Source organism: Salvelinus namaycush, chromosome 4, assembly GCF_016432855.1.
Source record: "Salvelinus namaycush isolate Seneca chromosome 4, SaNama_1.0, whole genome shotgun sequence".
In the NCBI taxonomy this organism is placed as follows: domain Eukaryota; kingdom Metazoa; phylum Chordata; class Actinopteri; order Salmoniformes; family Salmonidae; genus Salvelinus; species Salvelinus namaycush.
The window spans coordinates 64,881,818-64,905,365 of record NC_052310.1 but is presented as its reverse complement, the minus strand read 5'-3'; the positions used below and the strand labels follow the sequence as shown (position 1 = coordinate 64,905,365).

At 46.1% G+C, this 23,548-nt stretch overlaps 1 protein-coding gene across 1 annotated transcript in view; it reads right to left on the bottom strand.

Moving 5' to 3' along the window:
- Positions 1–23,548, bottom strand: part of LOC120045961 (disks large homolog 5-like) — a 77,134-nt gene that overhangs the window by 43,724 nt on the left and 9,862 nt on the right. The window contains exons 8-12 of the mRNA XM_038990883.1: positions 16,313–16,413; positions 15,955–16,110; positions 11,315–11,513; positions 11,016–11,129; positions 7,184–7,414 (exon numbers count right to left, since the gene is read on the bottom strand). Of these exons, the coding sequence (XP_038846811.1) occupies positions 7,184–7,414; positions 11,016–11,129; positions 11,315–11,513; positions 15,955–16,110; positions 16,313–16,413 (801 nt within the window). The remainder of the gene's footprint in view (positions 1–7,183; positions 7,415–11,015; positions 11,130–11,314; positions 11,514–15,954; positions 16,111–16,312; positions 16,414–23,548) is intronic.

The window sequence follows — 23,548 nt, the reverse complement described above, 5'->3', positions numbered from 1 at the left end:
CTGGAATTTTCCAAGCTGTTTAAAGGCACAGTCAATTTAGTGTATATATAAACTCAGCAATATATAAATATCCCTTTTTCAGGACCCTGTCTTTCAAAGATAATTCGTAAAAATCCAAATAACTTCACAGATCTTCATTGTAAAGGGTTTAAACACTGTTTCCCATGCTCAATGAACCAAAAACCATTAATGAACATGGTCGTTAATACACTAACATCTTACAGACGGTAGGCAATTAAGGTCACAGTAATGAAAACTTAGAACACTAAAGAGGCCGTTTTACTGACTCTGAAAAACACCAAAAAGAAAGATACCCAGGGTCCCTGCTCATTTGTGTGAACGTGCCTTAGGCATGCTGCAAGGAGGCATGAGGACAGCAGATGTGGCCAGGGCAATAAATTGCAATGTCCATACTGTGAGACACCTAAGACAGCTCTACAGGGAGACAGGACGGACAGCTGATCGTCCTCGCGACCACATGTAACAACACCTGCACAGGATCGGTACATCCGAACATCACGCCTGCGGGACAGGTACAGGATGCCATCAACAACTGCCAGAGTTACACCAGGAACGCACAATCCCTCCATCAGTGCTCAGACTGTGCACAATAGGCTGAGAGAGGCTGGACTGAGGGCTTGTAGGCCTGTTGTAAGGCAGGGCACCAGACATCACCGGCAACAAGGTTGCCTATGGGCACAAACCCACCGTCGCTGCACCAGACAGGACTGGCAAAAAGTGCTCTTCACTGACGAGTCACAGTTTTGTCTCACCAGGGGTGATGGTTGGATTCGCGTTTATCGTCGAAAGAATGAGCGTTACACCGAGGCCTGTACTCTGGAGCGGGATCGATTTGGAGGTGGAGTGTCAGTCATGGTCTGGGGCGGTGTGTCACAGCATCATCGGACTGAGTTTGTTGTCATTGCAGGCAATCTCAACGCTGTGCGTTACAGGGAAGACATCCTCCACCCTCATGTGGTACCCTTCCTGCAGGCTCATCCTGACATGATCCTCCAGCATGACAATGCCACCAGCCATACTGCTCATTCTGTGTGTGATTTCCTGCAAGACAGGAATGTCAGTGTTCTGCCATGGCCAGTGAAGAGCCTGGATCTCAATCCCATTGAGCACGTCTGGGACCTGTTGGATCGGAGGGTGAGGGCTAGGGCCATTCCCCCCAGAAATGTCCGGGAACTTGCAGGTGCCTTGGTGGAAGAGTGGGGTAACATCTCACAGCAAGAACTGGCAAATCTGGTGCAGTCCATGAGGAGGAGATGCACTGCAGTACTTTTTGCAGCTGGTGGCCACACCAGATACTGACTGTTACTTTTGATTTTTACCCCCCCTTTGTTCAGGGACACATTATTCCATTTCTGTTAGTCACATGTCTGTGGAACTTGTTCAGTTTATGTCTCAGTTGTTGAATCTTGTTTGTTCATGCAAATATTTACACATGTTAAGTTTGCTGAAAATAAACTCAGTGAGAGGACGTTTCTTTTTTTGCTGAGTTTATATATATATGGAATAGGGTGCGATTTGGAACACAGCCTATGTTTCAGACTCTCTACATGATTCAAAGTGTAACACTGATACTGGGGAAGTGATGATGAGCAATAGTAGTAGTGAAGCATTGGGGCATTGAATTATGGTCCAGAGTAAATCAATCCTGTTCCATTTCCTGTGTTTACTGTGGCTGTTGGGCAGTAATGAAGTGCTTTGTATAGCGGCAGGCAGCACTTTTATACCCACTATGTGTCAAAGTCAGAGACATGATTTCCACTTCGATTGCTGGTAATTTCATAATGTAGGGATCTTTTGACTTCTACCTCTGTAGTAAATTCTAAAAGACAATCAGAGAGAGAAAGCTTGACACAAAATGAAATGATGCTGGGACAAATGTGTTGTAAGAGCCATGGAGAAGCGCACAGTCGGGGGGCCGGAACATCATTTCAAATAAATTGTAGATTGTAGGTTGACCGCAAGAAGCCCAAACTGTTAGAATATTTGACTAATGCATAATAATTTCAAACCTTGCTTACATTTGTATACAATCACGTCTCCCTATTATTATCCAATCAATCCTGTCTAGCCTGTATGGCCTGCCTAGCCTGTATGGCCTGCCTGGCCTGCCTGGCCTGTATAGCCTGTATAGCCTGTATGGCCTGCCTGGCCTGTATGGCCTGTATGGCTTGCCTGGCCTGTATGGCCTGCCTAGCCTGTATGGCCTGTCTAGCCTGTATGGCCTGTCTAGCCGGTATGACCTGTCTAGCCTGTATGGCCTGTCTAGCCTGTATGACCTGTCTAGCCTGTATGGCCTATATGGCCTGTCTAGCCTGTATGACCTGTCTAGCCTGTATGGCCTGTCTAGCCTGTATGACCTGTCTAGCCTGTATGACCTGTCTAGCCTGTATGGCCTATATGGCCTGTCTAGCCTGTATGACCTGTCTAGCCTGTATGGCCTGTCTAGCCTGTATGGCCTATATGGCCTGTCTAGCCTGTATGACCTGTCTAGCCTGTATGGCCTGTCTAGCCGGTATGACCTGTCTAGCCTGTATGGCCTGTCTAGCCTGTATGACCTGTCTAGCCTGTATGGCCTATATGGCCTGTCTAGCCTGTATGACCTGTCTAGCCTGTATGGCCTGTATGACCTGTCGAGCCTGTATGACCTGTCTAGCCTGTATGGCCTGTCTAGCCGGTATGACCTGTCTAGCCTGTATGGCCTGTATGGCCTATATGGCCTGTCTAGCCTGTATGACCTGTCTAGCCTGTATGACCTGTCTAGCCTGTATGGCCTGTATGACCTGTCTAGCCTGTATGACCTGTCTAGCCTGTATGGCCTGTCTAGCCTGTATGGCCTGTCTAGCCTGTATGGCCTGTCTAGCCTGTATGGCCTGTCTAGCCTGTATGGCCTGTCTGGCCTGTATGGCCTGTCTAGCCTGTATGGCCCGTCTAGCCTGTATGGCCCGTCTAGCCTGTATGGCCCGTCTAGCCTGTATGGCCCGTCTAGCCTGTATGGCCCGTCTAGCCTGTATGGCCCGTCTAGCCTGTATGGCCCGTCTAGCCTGTATGGCCCGTCTAGCCTGTATGGCCCGTCTAGCCTGTATGGCCCGTCTAGCCTGTATGGCCCGTCTAGCCTGTATGGCCTGTCTGGCCTGTATGGCCTGTCTAGCCTGTATGGCCCGTCTAGCCTGTATGGCCCGTCTAGCCTGTATGGCCTGTCTAGCCTGTATGGCCTGTCTAGCCTGTATGGCCTGTCTGGCCTGTATGGCCTGTCTAGCCTGTATGGCCTGTCTAGCCTGTATGGCCTGTCTATTTCAGCAGTTGGTCTTGCATTTACATAACATTTAAGTCAGTCAGCAGATGCTCTTATTCAGAGCGACTTACAGTTAGTACATTGATCTTAAAGTAGCTGGGTGAGACAACATTTCTCAGGCATAGTAAGTAAAACATTTCCTTAACAAAGTAGCTTTCAGCAAAGTCAGTGCGAGCAGGAAAAAGTCAGTGTGAGTATTAGTTCTTGCTGTTCTCGCTTATCAAATCAAATCAAATTTTATTGGTCACATACACATGGTTAGCAGATGTTAATGTGAGTGTAGCGAAATGCTTGTGCTTCTAGTTCTGACAATGCAGTAATAACCAACGAGTAATCTAACCTAACAATTCCACAACTACTACCTTATACACACAAGTGTAAAGGGATAAAGAATATGTACATAAAGATATGAATAAGTGATGGTACAGAACGGCATAGGCAAGATGCAGTAGATGGTATCGAGTGCAGTATATACATATGAGATGAGTAATGTAGGGTATGTAAACATAGAAGTGGCATAGTTTAAAGTGGCTAGTGATACATGTATTACATAAAGATGGCAAGATGCAGTAGATGATATAGAGTACAGTATATACATATACATTATATTAAGTGGCATTGTTTAAAGTGGCTAGTGATACATTTTTGATCAATTCCCATCAATTTCCATTATTAAAGTGAGCTGGAGTTGAGTCAGTATGTTGGCAGCAGCCACTCAATGTTAGTGGTGGCTGTTTAACAGTCTGATGGCCTTGAGATAGAAGCTGTTTTTCAGTCTCTCGGTCCCTGCTTTGATGCACCTGTACTGACCTCGCCTTCTGGATGATAGCGGGGTGAACAGGCAGTGGCTCGGGTGGTTGTTGTCCTTGATGATCTTTATGGCCTTCCTGTGACATCGGGTGGTGTAGGTGTCCTGGAGGGCAGGTAGTTTGCCCCCAGTGATGCGTTGTGCAGACCTCACTACCCTCTGGAGAGCCTTACGGTTGTGGGCGGAGCAGTTGCCGTACCAGGCGGTGATACAGCCCGACAGGATGCTCTCAATTGTGCATTTGTAGAAGTTTGTGAGTGCTTTTGGTGACAAGCCGAATTTCTTCAGCCTCCTGAGGTTGAAGAGGCGCTGCTGCGCCTTCTTCACAATGCTGTCTGTGTTCAGTTTGTCCGTGATGTGTACGCCGAGGAACTTGAAACTTACCCTCTCCATTACCCTCTCTCCATTACCCTCTCCACTACGGTCCCTTCGATGTGGATAGGGGGGTGCTCCCTCTGCTGTTTCCTGAAGTCCACAATCATCTCCTTTGTTTTGTTGACGTTGAGTGTGAGGTTATTTTGCTGACACCACACTCCGAGGGCCCTCACCTCCTCCCTGTAGGCCGTCTCGTCGTTGGTAATCAAGCCTACCACTGTAGTGTCGTCCGCAAACTTGATGATTGAGTTGGAGGCGTGCATGGCCACGCAGTCGTGGGTGAACAGGGCGTACAGGAGAGTGCTCAGAACGCACCCTTGTGGGGCCCCAGTGTTGAGGATCAGCGGGGTGGAGATGTTGTTACCTACCCTCACCACCTGGGGGCGGCCCGTCAGGAAGTCCAGGACCCAGTTGCACAGGGCGGGGTCGAGACCCAGGGATTCGAGCTTGATGACGAGTTTGGAGGGTACTATGGTGTTAAATACTGAGCTGTAGTCGATGAACAGCATTCTCACATAGGTATTCCTCTTGTCCAGATGGGTTAGGGCACTGTGCAGTGTGGTTGCGATTGCGTCGTCTGTGGAACTATTGGGGCGGTAAGCAAATTGGAGTGGGTCTAGGGTGTCAGGTAGGGTGGAGGTGATATGGTCCTTGACTAGTCTCTCAAAGCACTTGATAACGGAAGTGAGTGCTACGGGGCGGTAGTCGTTTAGCTCAGTTACCTTAGCTTTCTTGGGAACAGGAACAATGGTGGCTCTCTTGAAGCATGTGGGAACAGCAGACTGGGATAATGATTGATTGAATATGTCTGTAAACACACCAGCCAGCTGGTCTGCGCATGCTCTTAGGACGCGGCTGGGGATGCCGTCTGGGCCTGCAGCCTTGCGAGGGTTAACACGTTTAAAGGTTTTACTCACGTCGGCTGCAGTGAAGGAGAGTCCGCAGGTTTTGGTAGCGGGCCGTGTCAGTGGCACTGTATTGTCCTCAAAGCGAGCAAAGAGGTTATTTAGTCTGTCTGGGAGCAAGACATCCTGGTCCGCGACGGGGCTGGTTTTCTTTTTGTAATCCGTGATTGACTGTAGACCCTGCCACATACCTCGTGTCTGAGCCGTTGAATTGCAACTCTACTTTGTCTCTATACTGACGCTTAGCTTGTTTGATTGCCTTGCGGAGAGAATAGCTACACTGTTTGTATTCGGTCATGTTTCCGGTCACCTTGCCCTGGTTAAAAGCAGTGGTTCGCGCTTTCAGTTTTGCGCGAATGCTGCCATCAATCCACGGTTTCTGGTTTGGGAATGTTTTTATAGTTGCTGTGGGTACGACATCGCCGATGCACTTTCTAATGAACTCGCTCACCGAATCAGCGTATTCGTCAATGTTGTTGTTGGACGCAATGTGGAACATATCCCAATCTACGTGATCGAAGCAGTCTTGAAGCGTGGAATCAGATTGGTCGGACCAGCGTTGAACAGACCTGAGCGCGGGAGCTTCTTGTTTTAGTTTCTGTCTATAGGCTGGAAGCAACAAAATGGAGTCGTGGTCAGCTTTTCCGAAAGGAGGGCAGGGGAGGGCCTTGTATGCGTCGGGGAAGTTAGAATAACAATGATCCAGGGTTTTACCTGCCCTGGTTGCGCAATCGATATGCTGATAGAATTTAGGGAGTCTTGTTTTCAGATTAGCCTTGTTAAAAAAGCTACAATGAATGCAGCCTCAGGATATGTGTTTTCCAGTTTACATAGAGTCAAATAAAGTTTGTTCAGGGCCATCGATGTGTCTGCTTGGGGGGGAATATATACGGCTGTGATTATAATCGGCTGTGATTATAATTCCCTTGGTAGATAATGCGGTCGACATTTGATTGTGAGGAATTCTAAGTCAGGTGAACAGAAGGACTTGAGTTCCTGTATGTTGTTATGATCACACCACGTCTCGTTAATCATAAGGCATACCCCCCCGCCACTCTTCTTACCAGAAAGATGCTTGTTTCTGTCCGCGCGATGCCTGAAGAAACCAGCTGGCTGCATCGACTCCGATAGCGTCTCTCGAGTGAGCCATGTTTCCGTGAAGCAAAAAACGTTACAGTCTCTGATGTCTCTCTGGAATGTTACCCTTGCTCGGATTTCATCAACCTTGTTGTCAAGAGACTGGACATTGGCGAGTAGTATGCTAGGGAGTGGTGCGCGATGTGCCCGTCTCCGAAGCCTGACCAGAAGACCGCTTCGTTTTCCCCTTTCACGGCGACGTTGTTTAGGTTCGCCGGCTGGGATCAGATCCATTGTTCTGGGTGGAAGGCAAAACACAGGATCCGCTTCTGGAAAGTCATATTCCTGGTCGTAATGATGGTGAGTTGACGTTGCTCTTATATTCAGTAGTTCCTCCCGACTGTATGTAATAAAACCTAAGATTACCTGGGGTACCAATGTAAGACATAACACTTAAAAAAAACAAAATACTGCCTAGTTTCCTAGGAACGCGAAGTGAGGCGGCGTCTCTGTCGGCGCCAGACCCCTCCCGGTCTTGACGTAATCCACGCATTCTCTGCACATTGAACCATGGCCTTACCTGGCCTGACACAAACAAAATGACATTTAGATTTGTTCTGAAAGGGGTACAATTGCTTGTCAATTGCTTATACAGGTGTGTTTAAGGTGTGTGTGTCGTAATGATCTCAGGTGTGTGTGTGTTACCTGTCTAGTCTGGTAGTATTCTCTCAGAAGCTGGTCTCTCTGTATGATGGCCTCTGTCCTCTCCTTGCGGGCCACGTCTCTCTCCTCCCGGACCGTCTGGATGTCTTTACAGGCCTGGCTCAACTCCTTCTGGGCCTCAGCCTTGTCCTTCACCTCGTGGCAGCACTTCTCCAGCAGCTCGTTCTTCTCACAGATAGCTCTGTCTCGGTCGATCAGCGCCGAGCCAAGCTCCTTCAGCACAAAGAAGAGAGCAATTAGCTCAGAAACTTCAAGTGACAACAAAAAAATGACAAAAACTAAAAAAGAGCCATGTCTTGGGGTTCCTTGATGTCCTGGTCATTTGTCAACCTTGTTATTGGTGTTTGCTATCATGCCATGGCCTTTGTCTTTTATAATAGGATGCAGACGTGCAAGACTTGGAAGGCTTGCAAACTAGCTTATACATTCAGGTGTTTCATACTATTTAATGGCAGCTAATTGATTCTCTCTAATCGATGTGTTTCCTATATCGTTTTAAATAACAAATGAAACCCATGACTCTGAATCAGCACACATAAGTTCAACTAAGAGGATATTTCAGCCACGCATTCTGCGTACATTGAACCATGGCCTTACCTGGCCCGACACAAACAAAATGACATTTAGATTTGTTCTGAAAGGGGTACAATTGCTTGTCACTGTAGTGGTACCCTGTAAGGTACAGTAACTGCCATAATAGAGGAAATGCCAACATGAAGTGTGTTAATAAGGTATTGGGCCACCACGAACCAGAACAGCTTCAATGTGCCTTGGCATAGATTCTACAAATGTCTGGAACTCTATTGGAGGGATGCAACACCATTCTTCCACAAAAGAAATTCCATCATTTGGTGTTTTGTTGATGGTGTTGGAAAACGCAGTCTCAGTCGCTGCTTCAGAATCTCCCATAAGCTGGGTTGAGATCAGAGGGGTATACTACGAACCTGGTTTGAGAAGTTACTGAGGTAACTTTAGTCAACTCTGAGTTCGACTTGGGATAACCGGTAGCATGAAAGTGGCTCATATTTTAGCCAGGTACATTTCTACGGCAAAGAATGGTTCAGAACCAACCTTCTCCAGGGAAGGCTAACTCAGGGCTAGCTCCATTTATCGTGAATAAAGTGTCGGAACCGCAAGTTGAGAACCAATGAAATCAGATTCCCTCCCTTCCCTTCCCTCCTCTTCTGGACCTCATTTTCACCAAGTGAGTTGAGGCGAATGTTATAATTTATGACAATATATACATGTCAGTGGAGGCTGGTGGGAGGAGCCATAGGAGGACGGGCTCATTGTAATGGCTGGAATGGAATTAATGGAACGGAGTCGAACATGTGGTTTACATGTGTTTGATACCGTTCCATTCATGCCACTACAATTACCCCATCCTTCTATAGCTCCTCCCACTATCTCATAAGGCCTTATTTTAAGACCTAGTTTTACCCTACAGTGGCCTGAAATTCCTGGTTTACTGGCCACATCAGGCCTGTAATTCACATTATGCTGGCTTGGAAAGTGATGTGTAATTCCTATTGGACTCAAGCCAGAGATGGGATAGCCAACAGTTGGAATTTTTATTCACCTGCAATCTGCATTCAGAATGATTGACAGGGTTAGGAACTTTGATAAAGGAGACTACCAAACCATTTAAACTGGAACAACCATTTCAGTAACGGGTGCAATAAATCTAACTAACTGATTAGATTAGTTGAGAAAACTGTATATTATTTATCTTTATGTAGCATAAGATTAATCAGTCAATCAAAGTAAATGCAAAAATACAGATATTAAAACAATTCTTAAAAATCTACCTGCAGTAGAGCATGCTGGGAAACATGATAATGATAACATGATAACCCGGATAAAGCACTAAATAAACTTCCGTTAGTGCTAAATACGGCTGCTAGAATCCTGACTAGAACCAAAAAATGTGATCATATTACTCCAGTGCTAGTCTCCCTACACTGGCTTCCTGTTAAGGCAAGGGCTGATTTCAAGGTTTTACTGCTAACCTACAAAGCATTACATGGGCTTGCTCCTACCTATCTTTCCGATTTGGTCCTGCCGTACATACCTACACAAACGCTACGGTCACAAGACGCAGGCCTCCTAATTGTCCCTAGAATTTCTAAGCAAACAGCTGGAGGCAGGGCTTTCTCCTATAGAGCTCCATTTTTATGGAATGGTCTGCCTACCCATGTAAGAGACACAGACTCGGTCTCAACTTTTAAGTCTTTACTGAAGACTCATCTCTTCAGTAGGTCATATGATTGAGTGTAGTCTGGCCCAGGAGTGTGAAGGTGAACGGAAAGGCTCTGGAGCAACGAACCGCCCTTGCTGTCTCTGCCTGGCCGGTTCCCCTCTCTCTACTGGGATTCTCTGCCTCTAACCCTATGACAGGGGCTTACTGGTGCTCTTTCATGCCGTCCCTAGGAGGGGTGCGTCACTTGAGTGGGTTGAGTCACTGACGTGATCTTCCTGTCTGGGTTGGCGCCCCCCCTTGGGTTGTGCCATGGCGGAGATCTTTGTGGGCTATACTCAGCCTTGTCTCAGGATGGTAAGTTGGTGGTTGAAGATGTGCTTTGGCTTTGGCAAAGTCGGTGGGGTTATATCCTTCCCCTTCCGGGGGTATCATCGGATGGGGCCACAGTGTCTCCTGACCCCTCCTGTCTCAGCCTCCAGTATTTATGCTGCAGTAGTTTATGTGTCGGGGGGCTAGGGTCAGTTTGTTATATCTGGAGTACTTCTCCTGTCTTATCCGGTGTCCTGTGTGAATTTAAGTATGCTCTCTCTAATTCTCTCTTTCTTTCTCTCTCTCGGAGGACCTGAGCCCTAGGACCATGCCTCAGGACTACCTGGCATGATGACTCCTTGCTGTCCCCAGTCCACCTGGTTGTGCTGCTGCTCCAGTTTCAACTGTTCTGCCTGCGGCTATGGAACCCTGACCTGTTCACCGGACGTGCTACCTGTCCCAGACCTGCTGTTTTCAACTCTCTAGAGACCGCAGGAGCGGTAGAGATACTCTTAATGATCGGCTATGAAAAGCCAACTGACATTTACTCCTGAGGTGCTGACTTGCTGCACCCTCGACAACTACTGTGATTATTATTATTTGACCATGCTGGTCATTTATGAACATTTGAACATCTTGGCCATGTTCTGTTATAATCTCCACCCGGCACAGCCAGAAGAGGACTGGCCACCCCTCATAGCCTGGTTCCTCTCTAGGTTTCTTCCTAGGTTCTGGCCATTCTAGGGAGTTTTTCCTAGCCACCGTGCATTGCTTGCTGTTTGGGGTTTTAGGCTGGGTTTTCTGTACAGCACTTTGAGATATCAGCTGATGTACGAAGGGCTATATAAATACGTTTGATTTGATTTGATAATGATTATGGTACAAATTTGCCTTTCTAGGGTACCACCACAGTGACAAAGCCGTTAATTCCTTTAAAGTGGCAACAATTCTGCTAAGCAAAGCTACAGATCAGTACCATCAGGACATACGTTTGTACCCATGGAAATGGAGATGTACCTCCCCGTTCATTGAGAATCAGAGTGTGATGATTGTACCTTTACATAAAAGTATTGGGTACAAAAATCTACCATTATACTAGATTATCCACACATGTGCCCTAAAAGGTACCGAACAGTACCATGTGAGATCATACATGTACCTCTGAAAGTTCATTATTTATACAGTATATTGATCGTTTGGTACCCCAGGGAACAATACCGTACCCTAACCGTACCCTTATTTCTGAGTGTGTACCTCCGCTAACACTACATACAGATTGAGGTACAGATTGAGGCATTGTCTTACCTGACGTAGTGCCTCCAACTCTTCGCTGGTCATCCTCTTCTCTGACGAGGTGTTCTTCAGTTTGGCCTCAGCCACCTCCAGCCCTGTCTGGAGCTTGTCCACCTCTGTGATCACCTGCTCCACACAAATACACACAATACACTTTACTGCATTACAGTGGTATTATAGTATTACAATTATACTTGATGTAGTATTTATACAGAAGGAAAGAAGCCTCCTGGCTAAATCTGGCAAATGAATAGAAATGTGCATTATCCCGATCCAATAAACCTAGTCAAGTCAAAATATATCTCTCTGACCTGGTCCCTCTCACTCATGATGAGTCTGTACTCATTGAAGACCGAGTCCCTCTCCTCCTTGTACTTCTCACAGTCCTTAACGGCCTTCAGCTGCTGGGTCTTCAGCCGTGTGGATTCTGTCTGCAGCCGCTCCATCTCCCTCTGTAGCTCCTTGTTCTGCACTGCAGCCTTCGACAGCTCCGCCTGGGTCGAGTCAAACCTGACACAGTAACAGGACAGGGGGAGAGAGGTCGAGTCAAACCTGACACAGTAACAGGACAGGGGGAGAGAGGTCGAGTCAAACCTGACACAGTAACAGGACAGGGGGGAGAGAGGTCGAGTCAAACCTGACACAGTAACAGGACAGGGGGAGAGAGGTCGAGTCAAACCTGACACAGTAACAGGACAGGGGGAGAGAGGTGGAGTCAAACCTGACACAGTAACAGGACAGGGGGGAGAGAGGTGGAGTCAAACCTGACACAGTAACAGGACAGGGGGAGAGAGGTCGAGTCAAACCTGACACAGTAACAGGACAGGGGGGAGAGAGGTGGAGTCAAACCTGACACAGTAACAGGACAGGGGGGAGAGAGGTGGAGTCAAACCTGACACAGTAACAGGACAGGGGGGAGAGAGGTGGAGTCAAACCTGACACAGTAACAGGACAGGGGGAGAGAGGTGGAGTCAAACCTGACACAGTAACAGGACAGGGGGGAGAGAGGTGGAGTCAAACCTGACACAGTAACAGGACAGGGGGAGAGAGGTGGAGTCAAACCTGACACAGTAACAGGACAGGGGGGAGAGAGGTGGAGTCAAACCTGACACAGTAACAGGACAGGGGGGAGAGAGGTGGAGTCAAACCTGACACAGTAACAGGACAGGGGGAGAGAGGTGGAGTCAAACCTGACACAGTAACAGGACAGGGGGAGAGAGGTGGAGTCAAACCTGACACAGTAACAGGACAGGGGGAGAGAGGTGGAGTCAAACCTGACACAGTAACAGGACAGGGGGGAGAGAGGTGGAGTCAAACCTGACACAGTAACAGGACAGGGGGAGAGAGGTGGAGTCAAACCTGACACAGTAACAGGACAGGGGGGAGAGAGGTGGAGTCAAACCTGACACAGTAACAGGACAGGGGGAGAGAGGTGGAGTCAAACCTGACACAGTAACAGGACAGGGGGGAGAGAGGTGGAGTCAAACCTGACACAGTAACAGGACAGGGGGGAGAGAGGTGGAGTCAAACCTGACACAGTAACAGGACAGGGGGAGAGAGGTGGAGTCAAACCTGACACAGTAACAGGACAGGGGGGAGAGAGGTGGAGTCAAACCTGACACAGTAACAGGACAGGGGGGAGAGAGGTGGAGTCAAACCTGACACAGTAACAGGACAGGGGGGAGAGAGGTGGAGTCAAACCTGACACAGTAACAGGACAGGGGGGAGAGAGGTGGAGTCAAACCTGACACAGTAACAGGACAGGGGGAGAGAGGTGGAGTCAAACCTGACACAGTAACAGGACAGGGGGAGAGAGGTGGAGTCAAACCTGACACAGTAACAGGACAGGTGGGAGAGAGGTGGAGTCAAACCTGACACAGTAACAGGACAGGGGGAGAGAGGTGGAGTCAAACCTGACACAGTAACAGGACAGGGGGGAGAGAGGTGGAGTCAAACCTGACACAGTAACAGGACAGGGGGAGAGAGGTGGAGTCAAACCTGACACAGTAACAGGACAGGGGGAGAGAGGTGGAGTCAAACCTGACACAGTAACAGGACAGGGGGGAGAGAGGTGGAGTCAAACCTGACACAGTAACAGGACAGGGGGGAGAGAGGTGGAGTCAAACCTGACACAGTAACAGGACAGGGGGGAGAGCGGTGAAACTAGAAGAGGATAGTTGAAGTGACAGGAGAGGTGGAGTCAAACCTGACACAGTAACAGGACAGGGGGAGAGAGGTGGAGTCAAACCTGACACAGTAACAGGACAGGGGGAGAGAGGTCGAGTCAAACCTGACACAGTAACAGGACAGGGGGGAGAGAGGTGGAGTCAAACCTGACACAGTAACAGGACAGGGGGGAGAGAGGTGGAGTCAAACCTGACACAGTAACAGGACAGGGGGGAGAGAGGTGGAGTCAAACCTGACACAGTAACAGGACAGGGGGAGAGAGGTGGAGTCAAACCTGACACAGTAACAGGACAGGGGGGAGAGAGGTGGAGTCAAACCTGACACAGTAACAGGACAGGGGGAGAGAGGTCGAGTCAAACCTGACACAGTAACAGGACAGGGGGGAGAGAGGTGGAGTCAAACCTGACACAGTAACAGGACAGGGGGGAGAGAGGTGGAGTCAAACCTGACACAGTAACAGGACAGGGGGAGAGAGGTGGAGTCAAACCTGACACAGTAACAGGACAGGGGGAGAGAGGTGGAGTCAAACCTGACACAGTAACAGGACAGGGGGAGAGAGGTGGAGTCAAACCTGACACAGTAACAGGACAGGGGGGAGAGAGGTGGAGTCAAACCTGACACAGTAACAGGACAGGGGGAGAGAGGTGGAGTCAAACCTGACACAGTAACAGGACAGGGGGGAGAGAGGTGGAGTCAAACCTGACACAGTAACAGGACAGGGGGAGAGAGGTGGAGTCAAACCTGACACAGTAACAGGACAGGGGGAGAGAGGTGGAGTCAAACCTGACACAGTAACAGGACAGGGGGGAGAGAGGTGGAGTCAAACCTGACACAGTAACAGGACAGGGGGGAGAGAGGTGGAGTCAAACCTGACACAGTAACAGGACAGGGGGGAGAGAGGTGGAGTCAAACCTGACACAGTAACAGGACAGGGGGGAGAGAGGTGGAGTCAAACCTGACACAGTAACAGGACAGGGGGGAGAGAGGTGGAGTCAAACCTGACACAGTAACAGGACAGGGGGGAGAGAGGTGGAGTCAAACCTGACACAGTAACAGGACAGGGGGAGAGAGGTGGAGTCAAACCTGACACAGTAACAGGACAGGGGGAGAGAGGTGGAGTCAAACCTGACACAGTAACAGGACAGGTGGGAGAGAGGTGGAGTCAAACCTGACACAGTAACAGGACAGGGGGAGAGAGGTGGAGTCAAACCTGACACAGTAACAGGACAGGGGGGAGAGAGGTGGAGTCAAACCTGACACAGTAACAGGACAGGGGGAGAGAGGTGGAGTCAAACCTGACACAGTAACAGGACAGGGGGAGAGAGGTGGAGTCAAACCTGACACAGTAACAGGACAGGGGGGAGAGAGGTGGAGTCAAACCTGACACAGTAACAGGACAGGGGGGAGAGAGGTGGAGTCAAACCTGACACAGTAACAGGACAGGGGGAGAGAGGTGGAGTCAAACCTGACACAGTAACAGGACAGGGGGAGAGAGGTGGAGTCAAACCTGACACAGTAACAGGACAGGGGGAGAGAGGTGGAGTCAAACCTGACACAGTAACAGGACAGGGGGAGAGAGGTGGAGTCAAACCTGACACAGTAACAGGACAGGGGGAGAGAGGTGGAGTCAAACCTGACACAGTAACAGGACAGGGGGAGAGAGGTGGAGTCAAACCTGACACAGTAACAGGACAGGGGGAGAGAGGTGGAGTCAAACCTGACACAGTAACAGGACAGGGGGAGAGAGGTGGAGTCAAACCTGACACAGTAACAGGACAGGGGGGAGAGCGGTGAAACTAGAAGAGGATAGTTGAAGTGACAGGAGAGGTGGAGATAAGGGGATGAAGTACGATACAAACAAACAGCAGCCCTTTTATGTGAATGAGAAGACATAAAATAGCTCACAGTAAAAATAACTTGGTAATAGAGCAACATCTGATAAGAAAAGCAACATATGATGAAGCTTGGCCAGTCGGCATCACAACGGAAACTCTTAAACTAAGTAGCATAGATCTGCAATCACAGGCCTTCATCTCCTCTGGATTGAATTACTTCAAGCACTTCTGCGTGATTTATGAACAGTTATGAACACTTATGAACACTTATGCAGTAGTGATGAGGGGAAAAAACAGATGGTTACATATCATAAAATTATTTTGGACGATATTATTGACTCCAAGTTTTGATTTATTTACTTTTGCTAGGTAGCATTAGCTACCGCTAGCTGGAGGTTGTGTTGGAGGGCCAGTAGGAGGCACTCTTTCTTCTGGGCTAAAATAAAATATCCCAATGCCCCAGGGCAGTGATTGGGGACATTGCCCTGTGTAGGGTGCTGTCTTTCAGATGGGATGTTAAACAGGTGTCCTGACTCTCTGTGGTCACTAAAGATCCCATGGCACTTATCATAAGAGTAATGGTGTTAACCCTGGTGTCCTGACTAAATTCCCAATCTGGCCCTCATACCATCATGGCCACCGAACCATCCCATGCTTCCAATTGGCTCATTCATCCCCCTCCTCTCCCCTGTAACTATTCCCAGGTCGTTGCTGTAAATGAGAATGTGTTCTCAGCCAACTTACCTGGTAAAATAAGGGTAAACAAAAATAAAACAATACGTATCGGCACCTAAGTATCGTGATAATATTGTATCGTGAAGTCCCTGATAATACCCAACCCTATTATATAGACAGGCAATTAAAGTTGACCTCCTTGTGTGTGTGTGTGTGTGTGTGTGTGTGTGTGTGTGTGTGTGTACGTCTCTTACCTCCTCATAGAGGTAGAGTACTGTTGTTGGTAGTGTGTAGCAGCGTCTCTCTGCTTCAACAACATGTCCACCTGTTTCTGTAGCCTCCTGTTCTCCTCCTCTGCCTGCTCCAGACGGCTCAGGTCTGTGTTGTGGTTGGCTGTCTTCTCATTGTACCTAGAATAATAGAATGAAACACGAAGGGAGAGTGAGCTCGTCCACAACCTTCTGGACTGGAGTCCTGCACGCTATCAACGGCTCCAAGAAGGCTAGCTCCCTTGGGAGGGGGGAGGTCGATATTCGTGCTCATCAACACAGGGTCACTAGTACAATATAGTAATATAACAATTAAATGATATATGTTGTCTTGTCGTTGTACCTCTTCCTCAAAGCCTCGTAGTCTCTCTTGGTGCCCTCTAGCTTGTCCATAGCTGTGTCATACAGCTTGTTGAGGATCTCTGACGACCCATCTCTCATCACCTGGAACAGAGAGCTCATTTATTTTATAAAAAATGTCAATACTGAAAGTTTAATGCACTGACTGTATGTTGTTGCTCTGGATAAGAGTCTATGCTAAATGACTACAACATAAATGTTTTGGTACATTTTGTATTGTTTTATGATAGGACAGTTACAGAGAGGGAGATGGGTAGTTGAAAGACAGTTACAGTGAGGGAGATGGGTAGTTGAAAGACAGTTACAGAGAGGGGTATGGATAGTTGAAAGACAGTTACAGAGAGGGAGATGGGTAGTTGAAAGACAGTTACAGAGAGGGGTATGGATAGTTGAAAGACAGTTACAGTGAGGGAGATGGGTAGTTGAAAGACAGTTACAGAGAGGGGTATGGATAGTTGAAAGACAGTTACAGAGAGGGAGATGGGTAGTTGAAAGACAGTTACAGTGAGGAAGATGGGTAGTTGAAAGACAGTTACAGAGAGGGGTATGTATAGTTGAAAGACAGTTACAGAGAGGGATATGGGTAGTTGAAAGACAGTTACAGAGAGGGGTATGGATAGTTGAAAGACAGTTACAGTGAGGGAGATGGGTAGTTGAAAGACAGTTACAGAGAGGGGTATGGATAGTTGAAAGACAGTTACAGAGAGGGAGATGGGTAGTTGAAAGACAGTATCAGAGAGGGAGACGGGTAGTTGAAAGACAGTTACAGAGAGGGAGACGGGTAGTTGAAAGACAGTTACAGAGAGGGGTATGTATAGTTGAAAGACAGTATCAGAGAGGGAGATGGGTAGTTGAAAGACAGTTACAGAGAGGGAGACGGGTAGTTGAAAGACAGTTACAGAGAGGGGTATGTATAGTTGAAAGACAGTATCAGAGAGGGAGATGGGTAGTTGAAAGACAGTATCAGAGAGGGAGATGGATAGTTGAAAGACAGTTACAGAGAGGGGTATGGATAGTTGAAAGACAGTATCAGAGAGGGAGATGGATAGTTGAAAGACAGTATCAGAGAGGGGTATGGGTAGTTGAAAGACAGTTACAGAGAGGGAGATGGTTAGTTGAAAGACAGTTACAGAGAGGGAGATGGGTAGTTGAAAGACAGTTACAGAGAGGGGTATGGATAGTTGAAAGACAGTTACAGAGAGGGGTATGGATAGTTGAAAGACAGTTACAGTGAGGAAGATGGGTAGTTGAAAGACAGTTACAGAGAGGGGTATGGATAGTTGAAAGACAGTTACAGAGAGGGGTATGGATAGTTGAAAGACAGTTACAGAGAGGGATATGGGTAGTTGAAAGACAGTTACAGAGAGGGGTATGTATAGTTGAAAGACAGTATCAGAGAGGGAGATGGGTAGTTGAAAGACAGTTACAGAGAGGGAGATGGGTAGTTGAAAGACAGTTAGAGAGGGGTATGGCTGCGCCACTCGGGAGCCCAATCTATCAGTGGAGGCTGGTGGCAGGAGCTATAGGAGGATAGGCTCATTGTAATGGCTGGAATGGAATAAATGGAACAGTAACAAACACATCAAACATATGGAAACCACGTTTGACTCTGTTCCATGTATTCCATTCCAAATAGCCTGTCCTCCTATAGGTCCTCCCACCAGCCTCCACTGCTAGCCATCTATCTATACATATACAGTGATTTCGGTAAATATTCACTCTTTTTCCACATTTACGTTATGGTCTTATTCTAAAGATTTTTTTTATTTTTATCCTCATCTATCTACACACAATACCCCATAATGAGAAAGCGTTTTACATACAGTACCAGTCAAAAGCTTGGACACACCTACTCATTCAAGGGTTTTTATTTATTTGTACTATTTTCAACATTGTAGAATAATAGTGAAGACATCAAAACTATGAAATAACACATATGGAATAATGTAGTAACCAAAAAAGTGTTACACAAATCTAAATATATTTTATATTTGAGATTCTTAAAAGTAGCCACCCGTTGCCTTGATGACAGCTTTGCACACTCTTGGCATTCTCTCAACCAGCTTCATGAGGTAGTCACCTGGAATGTATTTCAATTAACAGGTGTGCTTTGTTAAAAGTTAATTTGTGTAATTTAATGTGTTTGTGCCAATCAGTTGTATTGTGACAAGGTAGGGGTGGTATACAGAAGATAGCCCTATTAGGTAAAAAACCAAGTCCATATTATGGATAAGCAAATAAGCAAAGAGAAATAAGCAAAGAGAAATGACAGTCCATCTTTACTTTAAGACATTAAGGTCAGTCAATTCAGAAAATGTCAAGAACTTTGAAAGTTTCTTCAAGTGCAGTCGCAAAAACCATCAAAGCACTATGATGAAACTTGCTCTCATGAGGACAGCCACAGGAAAGGAAGACCCAGAGTTACCTCTGCTGCAGAGGACAAGTTCAGTAGAGTTACCAGCCTCAGAAATGGCAGCCTAAATAAATGCTTCACAGAATTCAAGTAACAGACACATCTCAACATCAACTGTTCAGAGGAGCCTTCGTGAATCAGGCCTTCATGGTCAAATTGCTGCAAAGAAATCACTATTAAAGGACACCAATAAGAAAAAGAGACTTGCTTGGGCCAAGAACCATGAGCAATGGATATTAGATCGGTGGAAATCTGTCCTTTGGTCTGATGAGTCCAAATTTTAGATTTTTGGTTCCAACCACAGTGTCTTTGTGAGATGCAGAGTAGGTGAACGGATGATCTCCGCATGTGTGGTTCCCACCGTGAAGCATGGAGGAGGATGTGTGATGGTGTGGGGGTGCTTTGCAGGGGACAGTGTCAATGATTTATTTATAATTCAAGGCACACTTAACCAGCATGGCTACCACAGCATTCTGCAGCGATAAGCCATCCCATCTGGTTTGCGCTTAGTGGGACTATCATTTGTTTTTCAACAGAACAATGACCCAAAACACACCTCCAGGCTGTGTAAGGGCTATTTGACCAAGAAGGAGAGTGATGGAGTGCTGCATCAGTTAACCTGGCCTCCACAATCAGCCGACCTCAAGCCAATTGAGATGGTTTGGGATGAGTTGGACGGCAGAATGAAGGAAAAGCAGCCAACAAGTGCTCAGCATATGTGGAACTCATTCAAGACTGTTGGAAAAGCATGCCTGGTGAAGCTGGTTGAGATAATGCCAAGAGTGTGCAAAGCTGTCATCAAGGCAAAGGGTGGCTACTTTGAAGAATCTCAAATACAAAATATATTTACATTTTATTGGTTACTACATGATTCCATATGTGTTATTTCATAGTTTTGATGTCTTCACTATTATTCTACAATGTAGAAAATAGTAAAAATAAAGAAAACCCCTTGAATGAGTAGGTGTGTCCAAACTTTGACTGGTACTGTAAGTATTCAGACCCTTTGCTGTGAGACTCGAAATTAAGCTCAGGTGCACCCTGTTTCCATTGATCATCCATGAGATGTTTTTACAACTTGATTGGAGTCCACCTGTGGTAAATTCAATCGTTTTGACATGATTTGGAAAGGCGCACACCTGTCTATATAAGGTCCCACAGTTGTCAGTGCATATCATGAGCCATGAGCCATGAGGTCGAAGGAATTGTCCGTAGAGCTCCGAGACAGGATTGTGTCGAGGCACAGATCTGGGGAAGGGTACCAAAAAATGCCAAGCATCACATTTGGAGGGAACCAGGCACCGCTCATCACCTGGCCAATACCATCCCTAATGTGAAGCATGGTGGTGGCGGCATCATGCTGTGGGGATGTTTTTCAGCGGCAGGGACTGGGAGACTAGTCAGGATGGGAGGGAAAGATGAACGGAGCAAAGTACACAGAGATCCTTGATGAAAATCTGCTCCAGAGCGCTCAGGACCTCAGACTGGGGCGAAGGTTCACCTTCTAACAAGACAACGACCATAAGCACACAGCCAGAACAACGCAGGAGTGGCTTCGGGACAAGTCTCTGAATGTCCTTGAGTGGCCCAGCCAGAGCCCGGACATCAACCCATCGAACATCTTTGGAGAGACCTGAAAATAGCTGTGCAGCGACGCTCCCCATCCAACCTGACAGAGGATCTGCAGAGAAGAACGGGAGAAACTCTCCAAATACAGGTGTGCCAAGCTTGTAGCGTCATACCAAAGAAGACTCGAGGCTATAATCGCTGCCAAAGGTGCTTCAACAAAGTACTGAGTAAAGGTTCTGAATACTTATGTAAATGTATTTTCAGTTTATTTATTTTTTATACATTTGTATAAAAAAAATGTAAAACCTGCTTTTGCTTTGTCATTATGGGGTATTGTGTGTAGATTGATGAGTGAAAAACCCCAGATTTAATCCATTTTAGAATAAGGCTGTAACGTAATAAAATGTGGGAAAAGTCAAGGGGTCTGAATACTTTCCAAATGCACTATCTATAGAACATCTACAGATACAGCACTATACAATACACTACAGTACATCTACAGATACAGCACTATACAATACACTAGAGTACAGTCCATCTACAGTACATTTACAGTACAGTGTTTCTAGAGTACATCTACAGTACAGTGTATCTACAGGACATCCACAGTCCATCTACAGTCCATCTACAGTACATCTCAAGTACAGTGTATCTACAGTACATCTGCAGTACATCTACAGTACAGTGTATCTACAGTACATCTGCAGTACATCTACAGTACATCTACAGTACAGTGTATCTACAGTACATCTGCAGTACATCTACAGTACAGTGAATCTACAGTACAGTGTATCTACAGTACATCTGCAGTACATTTACAGTACAGTGTATCTACAGTACATCTGCAGTACATCTACAGTACAGTGAATCTACAGTACAGTGTATCTACAGTACATCTGCAGTACATTTACAGTACAGTGTATCTACAGTACATCTGCAGTACATCTACAGTACAGTGCATCTACAGTACAGTGCATCTACAGTACATCTACAGTACATCTACAGTACAGTGCATCTACAGTACATCTACAGTACATCTACAGTACATTGTATCTACAGTACATCTACAGTACAGTACATTTACAGTACATATACAGTACAGTGTATCTACAGTACATATACAGTACAGTGTATCTACAGTACAGTGTATATACAGTACATCTACAGTACAGTGTATCTACAGTACATCTACAGTACAGTGTATCTACAGTACATCTACAATACAGTACATATACAGTGCATCTACAGTACAGTGCATCTACAGTACATCTACAGTACAGTGCATGTACAGTACATTTACAGTACAGTGTATGTACAGTACATCTACAGTGCATCTACAGTACATCTACAGTACATCTACAGTACAGTGTATCTACAGTACATCTACAGTACAGTGTATCTACAGTACATCTACAGTACATTGTATCTACAGTACATCTACAGTACAGTGTATATACAGTACATTTACAGTACAGTGTATATACAGTACATTTACAGTACAGTGTATATACAGTACATTTACAGTACAGTGTATCTACAGTACATCTACAGTATATATACAGTACATCTACAGTAAATCTACAGTACATCTACAGTACAGTGTATCTACAGTACATCTACAGTACATCTACAGTACATCTGCAGTACAGTACATCTACAGTACAGTACATCTACAGTACATCTGCAGTACAGTACATCTACAGTACAGTACATCTACAGTACATCTGCAGTACAGTACATCTACAGTACAGTACATCTACAGTACATCTGCAGTACAGTACATCTACAGTACAGTGTATCTACAGTACATCTACAGTACAGTGTATCTACAGTACATCTACAGTACATCTACAGTACAGTACATCTACAGTACATCTGCAGTACAGTACATCTACAGTACAGTGTATCTACAGTACATCTACAGTACATCTACAGTACAGTACATCTACAGTACAGTGTATCTACAGTACATCTACAGTACAGTACATCTACAGTATAGTACATCTGCAGTACAGTACATCTACAGTACAGTACATCTGCAGTACAGTACATCTGCAGTACAGTACATCTGCAGTACAGTACATCTACAGTACAGTGTATCTACAGTACATCTACAGTACAGTACATCTACAGTACAGTGTATCTACAGTACATCTACAGTACAGTACATCTACAGTACAGTGTATCTACAGTACATCTACAGTACATCTACAGTACATCTGCAGTACAGTACATCTACAGTACAGTGTATCTACAGTACATCTACAGTACATCTACATTATACTTAACCTCTGTGAACACTGGGAAATACAACAGTAGAATACAGTGGTCTCTATCTCCACTATACATTACAGTACAGTACAGTTTATTTGCAGCACAACAACACTATAGCACTCTCTCTACAGCCGTCTCATTGATGACATGGCAGTGCTACAGATAATGACTCAACATGACTGAGTCGACAACCACTCTGTCTGAATAAAGCAGAGCAGACTGAAGTGCCCTCCTCTCCTCCATAGTGTAAAAATAGACTAAGCACCAGAAAACAAGACGTGCTTTAGTCAGTAATGCAGCATCCCAAATGGCACCCTATTCCCTATATAGTGCACTATAGGCCATGTTCAAAAGTAGTGCACTGTATAGGGAGCCATTTGGACGCATTCCATAGCTATATTTACAAAGGTTACACCGAAACTGTTTCACTCTGAGAGCTCAGAGATCAAAGGAAAAGGTGCAACATTTTTCTAGTTAAATAAATAACCCAACATTGGAACAATTTGTCAAATTACTGCCAAGAAAAAAAGTAATTTAGCAGAGTTGAGGGTCTTGGGGCTAAATGAAGACTCTTTCAGTCAGAGAGAAGAGAAACCATGCAGAACATTTATAATGTGCCTCTCCGGCTCCACTACACTTCTACTGCGATGGCTTTAAAACGACTCAACTAAAGAAAAGGATAATAATATGAATAGACGTAATGTAAGTAATGTGTCATAATAACGAACATCCCACAGGATGAACAGTCACATACAGTAGGCTACAAAAATCGGATGCACTGACTGGACTATAAAGCGCTTTGGATAAAATTGTCACATATTTGTATGATTATTGCATTATGTATATTCAACATGGGTATCAGGCAAAACCTCCACGAGGCATTTTCTGCACGTCTACCGCATGGCATTGGCTCGCTCATAAAATCCTTAACAGACGTAATTCACAACGGCAGCCTAATTTGAA